Source organism: Ananas comosus, linkage group 2, assembly GCF_001540865.1.
Source record: "Ananas comosus cultivar F153 linkage group 2, ASM154086v1, whole genome shotgun sequence".
NCBI lineage: Eukaryota > Viridiplantae > Streptophyta > Magnoliopsida > Poales > Bromeliaceae > Ananas > Ananas comosus.
In genome coordinates this window covers 13109027-13122309 of record NC_033622.1, presented here as the reverse complement: position 1 = coordinate 13122309, position 13283 = coordinate 13109027, and the positions used below count along the sequence as shown (strand labels likewise).

Genomic DNA, 13283 nt, shown 5'->3' with positions numbered 1-13283 from the left:
AAGTTTGGACATATTATAAAGCAAAAAACAATTTAGATGAGAACAGAGTTGGTGTCATCTCACCATACCCATCAAATCACATGCATGTTACATCACCTGCTCACATTAATTCATCCTGCCTTGTCACGTGAATGGTGCATACATAGGCTGTCTTGTCCGTTTTCTTTGTCAGATCTGGTTAAATTAGGTTTTTTTTTTTTTTCCTGTCAAGTGTTAAATTAGTTCATATTGAATTCCTCGCCCACCTACACTACATAGCTTCGTGAATTAGCTTAATATATTAGCTAGTTTTTCACATGCACGATTGGATTGAATACAAAACCATCCCCTCACGTATAGTAGATTACATATACAAAAATGTACAAAGAAGATCAACGATCATGATAGATATATATATATAGTCGTCACAACAAGATCACACAAAAGAAAAAAAAGATCAACAAAAGTCGATGTCCACGCTGAGCTCAGGTCCGACGTATGGTGCTCCAGCCACATTTAAATCATCCGGCATCTCTATCTTCTCGAGTATTGCAAACCCTAAACGATAATATTACAAGCGTGTAATTAGTTAATCTTCGAAATTAAAAGAAAAGAAAAGAAAAGGAAAGGAAATGACAAGATGCATGGTTGCAGCATTTTACTTGCATGTTCACAAGTTTGAGACCCAAAGGTGGTCTTAAACCTCCATTGCCACTTAATTATGATCAAAACTCATTCTATTCGCAAATTGCATTACAATGTCATGAGCATATATAACAATTTTCGGTACCCGATTAATCTTTTAGCTTCCTACTAGTATGTATGTAAAAAATCCAATGATCACCTGGGACAGAAGCGATGGGAATGTCGGAGAAGTAGGTCGACGGTCTTCCTAGCTCTTCTGAGTACGGCGGAGCCAGCACGTCCAAAATGGCGCAGGGAGTTACGGCGGTGAAGGAGTGGATGTTTCCGCCACTCCTCGGGAATAATACTGAAGCCTTGCATGGGGCTTGTAGGAGCTGGTTCTCCGCCACTACTTTCGCAAGCCCACCTTTCAAGAGTGATCAAATTGGTAAAGCTCGTCACAGAAATATAACCGCTGATGTTACTGACAGCAATATTATTTGTTTACTACATACAGATTCAAATTCAGTTGGCAGTTAACTATATATATATATATATATAAAGAGAGAGAGAGAGTAGAGCTGTTGTGCTCTTAGGAACGCAGAGGTCTCTGTGCTCTTAGGAATGCGGAGGCCTCCGTGCTTCTAAGTCATTTTTCGATGATTAAACTTTCGAACCGACGATCAGCTCTGTTAGACTTGATTTAACGTATTTTAAGTATCTAAAAAATAAATTTTACGATTTTGCGATATTATTTACCTAATGATTGAAAAGATTCAAAATTAATAATTTTTAATAGTTAATACTTGCCGTTTTAAAGTTTAACGACATATAAGTATTCAAATCATATAAAATTTTGATAAAAAAATTTTTATGTTATTTACAGCAAAATCAATATCTCTGATCAAAATTTTAGTATTATATCACCACTTTTTGTAAGATTTTTTTTTCGGCCATTGATTTTGAACCCTTTCGATCGTTAGGTAAATAATATAAAAAAAACAGTAAAATTTATTTTCTAAATACTTCAAATATGCTAGATCAAGTCTAACGGAGCCGATCATCGATCGATTCGAAAGCTTAATCATCCAAAATGGCTTAGGAGCACGAATGAGCACAGCAGCCCTTCTCTCTATATATATAAAGAGAGATCTCTCTATATATAGAGAGAGAGAGACCATCTATAATACTATCAATAGCACCAAGCATTTGGTGCTTGTTAATTAGTTTCTCACCGTTAGATCTACCCCTTGGATTATTTCCACATATTAGATCATATTATTCAGCCAATCATCCTAACCGGACATCCCTTCATCCAAGAACCGAAAATTTAATAGTACTAATGACTTGGTGCTATTAATAGTATTCTAGCTTAGTTTTATATATAGAATCCGACAACAATATTATCAATATATATATAGCACTAAACATTTGGTGTTTTGTAAGCTTCTTACTGTTAGATCTATCTCTTTGACCATTATAAAATTTTGTAAAGCATTGTGCTTTTTATGCATATATCCCTAAATATAGAGGAAACAAAGACTTTTCTAAAGTTTGTAGGAACTTTATTAATTTGAAGCTTAATACCTGGTCGTTTCAGCTAAAGAGCGCGACTCCGCATCAATTAGATTACATCAGATTGATTGTTATTTGCTAATTTCCTCCATTGTTTTATTAATAAATAAAAAGATTTTACTTTGTCTCAATTAATATGCAAACACTTATTTCCACATTGTCTCTGGAAAAATAGCTAAAACTTCATTAATCTTGGCATCACGTTGACTTTGACAAACAAATGAGCAAACCAACCATTTAAGCCACCCTAAGACCAACTTATTAAGCTGACCCTTAATTAGTCCATAAACTTGAATCAAACCACTTATATTCAGTAAAAGACACTTCCATTAAAATTTCTAGCGTTTTTTACTTGGTAAAAAGTCTTTATATAAGCCTACCTTTTTTTTTGAGAGAGAGATCTAGAGAGAGAAAGGTAGCAAAATATCCGTGTTGTTCATGATTTCTTTTAAAAATGAACTTAACCAAAAATTTAAAGTAACTACACTTTAAACCTGAGACCTTACATACCAATTATCAAACTCTTATTCAACTACGCTGAGTGTGGTTGGTATAAGTCCACAGTTTTTAATATCTATAGTACTTGATATTAAGTCTTAAATTAATAAAAGGCATATACGAGGACATATTTAGTTGCATGTGCTTGAGCATTGTTAGTCATAAATACACCACCTTTCTTAGAATCTTCTGCGAGTAGACCTCTGCCCATTGTTAAACTGGAAGTCAATCTTTCTATCTAATTAATGGTTTTATTGATCCCTTTTTTCTGAAGAACCGAATCCATTGTCCGTAATATCCCATAATTTTATGCTCCGTACTCTTCTCTCTTTTTTAATGAAATTGTTTTATGGGTTCCTAAAACCTTTGAGAAAAAGAAGAAGAAGAAGAAGAAGAAGAAGAATAATGAAAGAAACTTGCTTACTCATATTTGGTTTGGATTTTGGAGTGGTGACCCAGTCATAGGACTTCACCCTTGCAGAACCGTATAACACTTTGCTAAGGACCACCATTCGTGGATGATCATGTAAAGGAATTTTCGCTCCGGCCGGGAAGCAGAAAACCCCGATCTGCCAAACCCGAAACTAGCATTAATTTCAATCTAATCAAATTAAACTTAACAAGCATGTATATATATACATGTAAGCATGATTAATCTTAATAAGATAGATATATAGAGAATATTTATTAAGAGATAACATACTTTTATACCACAAACTTAGCTTTGAAAAAACGATGAACGTTTTAGAGAACGACATTATACAAGCTAAGATACGTTGAAACGTACGGAGAAATGATCAGACTCGTGAATATGTATGTACGTGATTTGGGCTATAGCTTGTCCAAAGATGAGCCCATCCTGAGACTTGTTTTCGTAATCACTAGATCCATCAATTCCTACGTCCGCAGGTTCCATTGCATCTAAAATTGAAAAAGAAAAAACATAAAAAAGGACAGTTTACGAACACTACAATAATATGTAATTAAGCTCTTCAAATCAAATAGATAAAGATCCATGATAGAGAGAGAAATATATATATATATATACCAAGTAGATCTTGTAGCCATCTAATTTGATTGAAGGTAGGGTTCAGACCCCCTCTTTCCGCGGAGAAGATGCTACTGGATGCGTTGTACAGTCTCTGTATTTTGCTCATCTCCGTTGAGGAGCGAAAAGGCGTGGTTAGGCGTTTGTTTAGCATAAATAATATGCAATCTCGAGTAACCTAAAATAAGTTTGTTTTTGTGCATGTTTGTATATATAATTAGGTATATGTGATATGTTTTTCGAAGTTGTACGTAGTACTCCAAATAAGAGAGGGTTTACCAGTTACCAGTGTAGGGAAACCATGGGCTCGCACGTACCAGCTTTAGTTACCAGGGGCTTATATTCCTCAAACCCCCTGTTCCATTCATACTGGGTTGATATATGGACATGGTCACGTAAACACTGTTCGTGACCAAATGTTAAATTTATGTACGGGGATCAGGGCATCCGCGCGCGCAGGGTTTCACCCGTGTGTTTTGTCTTTTATCTCTCGCTGTGCTTTAACCTTATTTATGACCATTCAGGAAAGATGGTAAGCTCAAACTAACTTTTTCTTTTTCTTTTTTTCCTTTTTTTTCTTTTTAAGGCTCAAGCATATGGCTGAAAATTCGAAAGATTGGACAATTTGTGGGCGGATCATTACATTTATAGATTATACAAATACAGATAAAATTTATCCGTAATTTTTGATTATTCATGATTTTTATCCATACCAGTCCGTGGATAAGCGGTCAGGAATACGAGTTTCTCACAAAGTTTTTTTTTTTTTTTTTTCTTTCTATTTTTATACTTTTCGGACATTGACATATATATTATTATTTATTATTAAAAAAACAAAAACTAATTTATTGTTTAAAACATCGCAGCGTACAATAGATAATAAAAAAATGACACTAGAAAAAATTAGTGTTAGGATTGTAGGGACGGGTAAAACAACTTGAGCATTTACTTTTTTCATTTTTTATTTTTTTAAAAAAATTAAATATGCGCTATTCATTGGTATCCGCAAGTTATCCATAATTTAACGGGTATTTGACTATTTTACTAGCAATTTCTTTTTGTATAAAAAAATAGTATCTATACGCGCAAATTTTGCATGTAATCCATAAGTATCTACAAGTACAAATTGAATTTGTCAGGTCTACTGAAGCATTCGAAGCGAGCTTCTCGATTGATTGAAACAAAACAACAAACCCACCGGCTGAAGTGGTGAATAAGAGTTAAAATCTATTAATAGAGATACTTCGAGTGATCGCAATTTTATAAACACGGTGAAGTTTCTAGTCATATACTTCTAATATTCGAATTATACGAAAGCATCAGCACCAAGTTTCGAATACCAATTCAGATTAAAAGTTTATTACTATGCAGCGCGACCTTATTGAAGAGCTAGCTTCTCAATAAGATCTTGTTAAGATGGTTCAATGACCGTACAATATCAATACTATATTAGACAGTAAATTTAGAAGAGGTTCAGTGATAAAAAGTGAGGCGCTTCTCATTCAAATTTTCTTGTTTCCTTGCTCTAGAGCCAAATACACGTAGGTTGGACGCATTCGAACAACATTACTTGACCTCTATTTAAGAGAAAAGCAAACCTGGTGTGAAGAGAAACCGTTGTTGGGTCCAATTCCAAAAGCGTCCCAGCTGAGGAGTTGAAATCGGCGCCCTCTCTTTCTGAAAAAGTCTAAAATTAATGTGGTATTTTTATTTATGTAATTTTCTTTTCTGAAATTCATTTATTGTATTATAATTTTTAGAAAGATATTTTTATTGTATTTTTTTTTAAAAAAAAAGTGTGATTGTTTGGACATAAATAATGCAGTGTAGCTGTTGGTAGGCTTCCTCCTCTCTCATTCTCTCTGCCAATATGCTATCGTGAGCCTATCATCGACCGGTAAAATCAATACAATCACTCCAATGGTCTAGTGGTTATTATTCAGATAACTGGTCTTTTTAAGGTCGGGATTTGATTTCTCGAGTGGAGATTAAATTTGGACCCATAACTTCCAACTTCATAGATTAAATAGTAGAAATTTAGTGAGTCTTGAGGTCTAGGCACATACGGACAAGATAAACCATCTCTAGTTTTAGGGGACTAATTTAGAACAATAGAATAATTTCGTGATAGAAAAAAAAATATATATATTACTTGCTTAGTAACACAGTTCAAGAATAAGAGCTAAGGGCCTGATTGTTTGCCCATAGCTGATTTTCAAGTTGAAAAAGGCTTTTAGTTGAATTCAAATTCAGATAAAAATTATTTTCTAATCTTTAATAGGAAGTATATGACTTGAAATATAATTATTCTATTTCTTTGATTTATTTTATCAAAAACTTTTACAAACACATAAAAAAATGGAGGAAAAAATTGCTATAGCAATTAATTTATTATAATTTTTTCTATCTCATTCTATTTCCAAAAGCGAAGAAAAGTAGTGTTACGATCTAATTTAATTTATGAAGAATTAAACAACAAAAAGTAAGTATTTACGGCTGAAAATATTTCTGCACCTCTTTACGTAATTTGAGTGAAACAGACCCACTGTGGGCCCACCCATCTCGGATTGTGGGCCCACTGGATTGGCATCATGTCACTCTCCCCCACTTGTCTCCTACGATTTGGGGCACCGCCTATGTCAAAATACGGGCCAATAAGGTGGGCCCGTATGATATCGTAACGATCACGCTGATCGAACGGCTGTGATTTGTTCTGCGCCCCTTGATTTGGCGCTGAACCGCCGTAAGGCGTGCCTGGGTCTATTGTGCATGTACACACTAGACCGGGTCGAATTGGTGACGTGGCGGGGGAGAAATTTACACGCCGAATCAACTTTATCACAACGAAACGTGGATAATGCGGGCGTTGACTTTTCAGAAGCTGGATTTGTGGTGCGAAAAAAATTACTCGGCGATTGGTCAACCAAGGCGTCGACCAGGTACAGTACTTGCAAAGTTACTTTAAAATTCTAGAAAAACAATATATAATAATAATAATAATAATAATATAATTGACGGTTTCTTCTCCATATTGAAATGTTTGAATTTGAATTTTTTGTTTTGTTTTGTTTTCTATGGATTTGGTTCTATTTTTTCTCTTTATATTCGAAAATGCACTTTGCTGACAATAATATGCAGGCCCTTCGAAATGATAATTAAAAAAGTGCACCATTGTTGTTACTAACACATCATAAAAAATAAACCTGCTTTTGACATTGAAGATGATGATATTGTAGGTCAGGTCAAATACATTCGAATTAGAATACATTGAAACATAGGGAAAAAAAAAAAAGTTGCACGCTTTGTCAATTGGACGGAACAAGTGATCATGATCGCTATGAGTAATATGTAGCATAAATTAGTCGGCTCTAATGTGCCCGATTAGATTAAAAGCTTCCTTAACTGACTTGATCAAAGTTCGGATGAATTAGGATTTAGATAAAGGTTTTTTTTTTTTGTTGTGTGTTTTATAGCTTGTGAAACTAAAATTTTTTCAGTTCTCATACTTGTTTGATTGGAAGTGAAGGAGGTGCAGGATAGAAGTGTGAAAGATTAGTTATTTCTTTGTTTTACTTTTTTTTTATAATTAATTTTGGTCTAGGATAAATTAAAGTCACTTGCGCTGTTTTGAGAAGTTTGGGTTTCGATCTTAAGTGGAGTCATAGGTAACCAACACGAGTTAGCGAAGCACATTCTATGGGCTTTAGAACAAAGACGTTTCTAAAAGGCGCCTCAACTTTTAAACATCCAACGCAGTTAAAGCAAAATGTGGCCCTTTCATCCACTGTAGCCTACGTACCAATTTTTCGTATTACAAGTAAATCTGTAAATGGCCCAGTGTTGGAGCTCTCTATAGCCCAGTTTAGGTCTTACTGTTTGAAGAAGAACATAACTATCTAAACAACTTGCACTTCAACAAAAGTACAAAAGGAGAAAAAAATTAAAAAAATCTAAAATTAGAGTACATTATTTTCGTTCCCAAATACTCGTTTATGATTTTTGTCGCTGAAATTTGATTATATAATAATAGTTATAGATATGGGCTTGTTGATTGGCAATCATTACGGGGAGGATTTTCTCACAAACAATTTAACCAAGTTTCCTACAAAACTGAATGGGAAATAAGAAGAGGACTCCAACCACATCCCGCTGGAGATAGCAATTAAATTAATTTGAGAAACTATTGAATAAAAGAGAAAATTGTCCCTTAAAAAGTTTTTCTTATATATATATTTCTCTATTTTGAGAATTTATTGGAAAAATTTTAAATTTTTAGATGAATTTATTTGAGGATGGATATTTTTGAAGGATAAATACTCGTGCTTATTTTACACCCACTTCCTCGTTTTCGTTCGCTTTTTACTCCTGTATAATATTCTCGGTTCCTTTTCTCGCCTTCACCTTTTCTCAATACGCTCCCACCAAATTAACCTTTTTTCCCTTTCCCTTTCCCTTTGCCTTTCCCTTTCGCGGCGTTCGCGAGCACCATCCACGGCGGCGTCCATGGCGGCGGCGGCGGCGGCGGCGGCGAGCAGGGAGGAGAACGTGTACCTGGCGAAGCTGGCGGAGCAAGCGGAGCGGTACGAGGAGATGGTGGAGTTCATGGAGAAGGTGGCGGCGGCGAAGGGCGACGCGGAGGAGCTCACGGCGGAGGAGCGCAACCTCCTCTCCGTGGCCTACAAGAACGTCATCGGCGCGCGGCGGGCCTCGTGGCGCATCGTCTCCTCCATCGAGGCCAAGGAGGAGGGGCGCGGCAACCCCGACCACGCCGCCGCGATCCGCGCCTACCGCTGCCGCGTCGAGGCCGAGCTCGCCTCCATCTGCGGCGGCATCCTCGCCCTCCTCGACTCCCGCCTCGTCCCCTCCGCCGCCTCCGCCGACTCCAAGGTCTTCTACCTCAAGATGAAGGGCGACTACCACCGCTACCTCGCCGAGTTCAAGACCGGCCCCGAGCGCAAGGACGCCGCCGAGAACACCCTCGCCGCGTACAAGGCCGCGCAGGTCCCCCATCTCTCCCCATCCCTTCCGATCTTAGGGTTACGGTTAGGGTTTCCGAGTTTGATTCAACAAGTTTTGATTGATTTGTGACAGGACATAGCGTCGGCGGAGTTGGCGCCGACGCACCCGATCCGGCTGGGGCTGGCGCTTAATTTCTCGGTGTTTTACTACGAGATCCTCAATTCGCCGGACAAAGCTTGCTCTCTCGCAAAGCAGGTGAGCAGATCGAGAGTTCTGAGTTTCTCTGATTGTATATTTATGTCGCTAAGAAATGGATTCTAGGGTTTTGTGATTGTTGTTCATCTGCTAGAAGTAGAGCATTATCTGATGATGACAAAAATTCATAGAGTTTGATCAATGATTTTTTTTCGGGGGCAAATGAAAAATCAACTCTAATTTATGAATGTCTCTAAGCAAATGAGAGGATTGAGGGATGTAATTTCATTTGTTTCGGTCCATCTCTTTCTGAAGTACTAGGAATCTCTATCTTGACATCTTGTAGTTTTCACTTCATAGAGATATTAGATTACTAATTGAGGGGTTATTATGCATGGGATTTTAATTCAAGAGACAAGCTAGAAGAGTTTTACTGTTAATCTTGTTTATCACTTTGTATATAATGCTACCATGCTGAGCTATCCACCTTCTTGTTCCTACACTTATCTTTTTCCCCACCTGCTGGCTTTAAAATCTGTACTTTATGCTTAGGCTGTTCTCGATTAATCAGAGATTCGTAAAGAGATGTAAATTTTCTATTGGCGAAGCACATTGTCGACCAGTGTGAGTTCCTTAAGTTACAAAATTTGTTGCTATGTAAGTTCGTACTTCACAGTTTCGTTGCACCTTATTATGCTGTTCGTTTACTGGTCATTTCAATTCCTTGTTTTTGGGTACATTTGTATGAATCTACAATCCACAGTGGGTTTATATCCCGTGATTGCACAGATCATTCTTAGTATAACCTTTTTCTCGTGTCACTCGATACTTCTGTTTTAAGATATAGTGTCGGCGCTATAATTATTCAGTGCACTCACCACTAGTTGTTGGTAGGCTTTCGACGAAGCGATTGCCGAGCTAGATTCTCTTGGAGAGGAGTCATACAAGGATAGCACCCTAATAATGCAGCTTCTTCGCGACAACCTCACCTTGTGGACTTCGGATATGCAGGTCTTTATACACCCTACGAACAGAATACTTGCCTTCTCAATTATCACTCTTTGTTGCGCACTTTAGTTACTGTTCTGGTTTTTCATTTCGTGCTTCGTATACAGGATGATGGGGTTGATGATATCAAAGAGGCAACCAAGGCCGATGATGAGCAGTAGTAGCTTATTATTTATGGGCGTGTTCTGCTGCTCCGGTTCGTTTTTAAATGTTCCAGCTTGCAGATTTATCAATTGCAAGTACCTTTTCCTCTCTATTTTTCTTCTTTTTCCTGTGGCTTGAGACGGAAGTGCCTCCTGTACTCGGTTTTCCATTTCTTTTGCTGCTTTATTAGGTGTGCTGCTGTTATGTTTGCATCATGAGAATGCTATATACTTCCCTATTTAATATATTTGGCTTATGAAATTTCTCTTCTTTCTACAATCTCATATATATTGTTGTTTACCATACTATGCTTGAAGTGAAATGGCCCGTGATTTGCTGTGAGTGTTTTATATTTGGGTAATCACATAGGTAAACTATGATAGTAATTATTATTACGTAATAATTAGACGAGGTTTTTATATATGTAAACCTTCAATAAATTTTTGTATTTAGTTTTTTTTAATCTTAGTTTTTTTGCTTATTATCTGGTTCCACCAAATCATCCCGTGATAAAAATTATAAGCACAGAAGATAGACTAATATTATATTTGAAAGCTTATTTATCTTTAAAATTTAGTTTGTTAAATGTGGCATATAATATTTACAAGGGCTACATATCAAAAATCATTAATTACTATACTTCTTATAAAAAATAATATGTAAACCACGTATTCTTTTATATTATTGATTATTGATTTCGGAGCCATTTGAAGAGTAATTGATAATTTTCTAAATTAATACTTTTTTATACATAATTATTAAAAGGGAAAACTTTTAAAAAAATTTTTGTGATTTCGCACTTTTTCATTTTAGTATTCCGTGGTTTAAAGTGAATCAAGTTAGTACCATGTGATTTCTTACTTTATTACTTTAGTACCCTGTTGTTTAAAGTGTATCACTTTATCAATTTAATTATGTTACACTTTAAACCATAGGGTACTAAAGTGATAAAGTGAAGTTTTCCCTTATTAAAATTCTATAAGCTGCACTTATCAAAATAAATTTTAATTATATGAAAATATAAACATATGGAAGCCCTCAAATATAGGTAATTTGAATTTGCTTCCAGAATTTATCACTTTTTTGTTAACATTTTCCTTACTTTTAATATTTTCAAAATTAAATTACTCTAATTATTTTAATTAAAAAGCTAATTAAATTTAATAATTGCATTAGCTATTCTAGTTTTATTTGCTATGAGTGAATGAAGAAGTTTTAACTGGAAAAAGTTAAAGTTGAGGGACCCATTTAGAGTAGTCTTTACTTTTTGTAGAAAAATAATGTTGCAGTGGCCGAGTGAGAACACCATTGCATGAACATAGTGTAAACCTATATTTGTACACCGCCTACCATTGATTTACGGTATTAAATAACTTATGTATGTGATTTGTTTTATGTATAAATAAAACAATATGTATGCATAAGTAATTTCAAAAATTAATGTTAGAACTAATTATGCCTTGCGTACTGGTAGTTGATATCTGTGGTTTCAAATTCAAAATAATACGTCATCTTTCACTCTTAAAGGAAAATATTGGAGAATGGGCTCTTATTTGATTTCTACAAATTCAACATCTGAAATGTAGATACTCTAAAATTTAAATTTAATTTAATATGTGTGGTATACAACAACCAAGAGGCTTAAGTTACATTCAACAAATGATATTTTGCTACGCGCCCCCTATGCAGCCGTAATGGTAGATGCTTGAGGGGGTAAAATCCACACTCAGTGTATAAATTGTCGCTTGTTCATTTCTGTAACCGAGCTATTCTATTATTTGAATTTCAAGAGGTCGAAAGCTTTAAATTCGAGCTCTTTTTTTTCGTTTTTAAAAGCTTTTTTTTTTTTTTTTTATGTTGATCTTCCTTGTGTAAAACGCTCTTGAGGCAGCTTTTTGGGGCTAAAAAGTCCATTTCCTTTGGTAAGTTTGATCAAATAAGATAACAAATTTTTGAATAGAGATATCACTGGCAGCAAACAACAGTACAAACGAGCTTACAACGGCGAAGTAATATGCGAGCAAAGAAAAAAACAACAGGAAGAAGAAAGGAGAAGAGGAGGCAAAGCCGCGGCGAGCCAACATAATTAGTAACCACAGTGCTCATTGGGTTTGGACTGGCCCAGGAATCCAGCGTCGGTGCAGCCGTCGCTGCAGGCTCTGGCGCACCCCTCCTTGGTGGCGCCTTGGATCTTCATGCACTGCGTCTTCATGCAGTCGCAGAAGCACTGGGACTCTTCTTGGGTCGACGGCCCCACCGACGCAGCCATCACCATGGCCACCAGAAGCAGGTGCCAGCACCGCCTTGTTGCCGAGAAATGCCATTGGGATGCGGCTCTCACCTGTGGTATGCTCTAACTGCTTTTTATTGGCTCGACGATGGTGATTGCTTGAATGTTGAGAGGAAATAGGGTGGGGTTTTTATAGGAGGGGAAATGTTTAATATTGGGAGGGGCAGTGCCGGATGGGATGCCTTCTGGTGTCGAGAAATGGACCGGTAAGAGACCCATTCCTCAGGCGTGTTTCTATTTGGGAAATTATTTTTGTCCTATATTTTAGCCTCTGAGCAAACTTGACTGCTGGAAGAAGCCGCGCTGTCCGATAAATTTCTCTTGCGTTATCATAATTCGTTAGTAATTGCTGATATCTGACATATAACAGTACTATAATATTTACAAATGATTTATATTTTTTTAAATGAATTTATAATTTTTATTGGTTAAATTTAATTTTTTTCTTACATGAATGACTTGCAGTTGAGCCATCTTTGGATAAAAAGTAAAAAATGAGGGAGATTTATAAGTTTGTCAGCCGCTTCATCCCCTCTGAAATCACTTTGTATCCTGCGGAAGCAATGTTTTCTCTTCTCGTTACGAGAGGGGTTGTCCCGATAGATTATCGTGCTGTGAGAATTCAAAACTGACATACTATTTTTTTTATGATTATTCCATAAATTCAAATCAATCGTGCTGTGAGAATCCAAAACTGATATACTATTTTTTTTGTGATTATTCCATAAATTCAAATCAAGTCCGCATACAAGAGAAGCTTGGGAGGGAGGGAGATGGACTTAATTGTCCAGATTGAATCCAAAACCAAGCCTGAATACAAATTCATCAATTAGGACTCCCATTGGTATTGCAAAAAAATTTCACGGTCAGTTGTGATTTAGAAGCTTGTCTTTACATGATTTCGTTCTGACTCTGCTTTATCTTATAGCATTAGATGAGCTATTATCAAACTGTCATTATCAT

General features: G+C 36.2%; 2 protein-coding genes across 2 annotated transcripts; one reads left to right on the top strand and one right to left on the bottom strand.

Annotated features, from left to right (window-relative positions):
• Nucleotides 310-3890, bottom strand: LOC109728598 (plant cysteine oxidase 1-like). The gene is made up of 5 exons (XM_020259054.1): nucleotides 3725-3890; nucleotides 3464-3597; nucleotides 3101-3245; nucleotides 824-1030; nucleotides 310-537 (listed from the first exon to the last, which is right to left on the bottom strand). Exons 1-5 carry the CDS (start codon nucleotides 3876-3878, stop codon nucleotides 437-439), a joined length of 741 nt encoding a protein of 246 aa, XP_020114643.1. The 5' UTR covers nucleotides 3879-3890; the 3' UTR covers nucleotides 310-436.
• On the top strand, nucleotides 8073-10309 carry LOC109706660 (14-3-3 protein 6-like). Its single transcript, XM_020227605.1, has 4 exons — nucleotides 8073-8725; nucleotides 8816-8938; nucleotides 9773-9889; nucleotides 9994-10309. The coding sequence occupies exons 1-4, from the start codon at nucleotides 8228-8230 to the stop codon at nucleotides 10045-10047; spliced, it is 792 nt and encodes a 263-aa protein (XP_020083194.1). The 5' UTR covers nucleotides 8073-8227; the 3' UTR covers nucleotides 10048-10309.

Bases quoted from the DNA above. Each gene is read 5' to 3' on its own strand.
- LOC109728598 (XM_020259054.1), bottom strand. From the start codon at position 3,878: ATGCTAAACAAACGCCTAACCACGCCTTTTCGCTCCTCAACGGAGATG. The intron at 3,246-3,463 runs GTACGTTTCAAC...CGGGTTTGGCAG, and splicing joins ACGAGTCTGATCATTTCTCC to ATCGGGGTTTTCTGCTTCCC. The intron at 1,031-3,100 runs GTAAGCAAGTTT...CACTCTTGAAAG, and splicing joins AAAATCCAAACCAAATATGA to GTGGGCTTGCGAAAGTAGTG.
- LOC109706660 (XM_020227605.1), top strand. From the start codon at position 8,228: ATGGCGGCGGCGGCGGCGGCGGCGGCGAGCAGGGAGGAGAACGTGTAC. The intron at 8,726-8,815 runs GTCCCCCATCTC...GATTTGTGACAG, and splicing joins CCGCGTACAAGGCCGCGCAG to GACATAGCGTCGGCGGAGTT. The intron at 8,939-9,772 runs GTGAGCAGATCG...AGTTGTTGGTAG, and splicing joins CTTGCTCTCTCGCAAAGCAG to GCTTTCGACGAAGCGATTGC.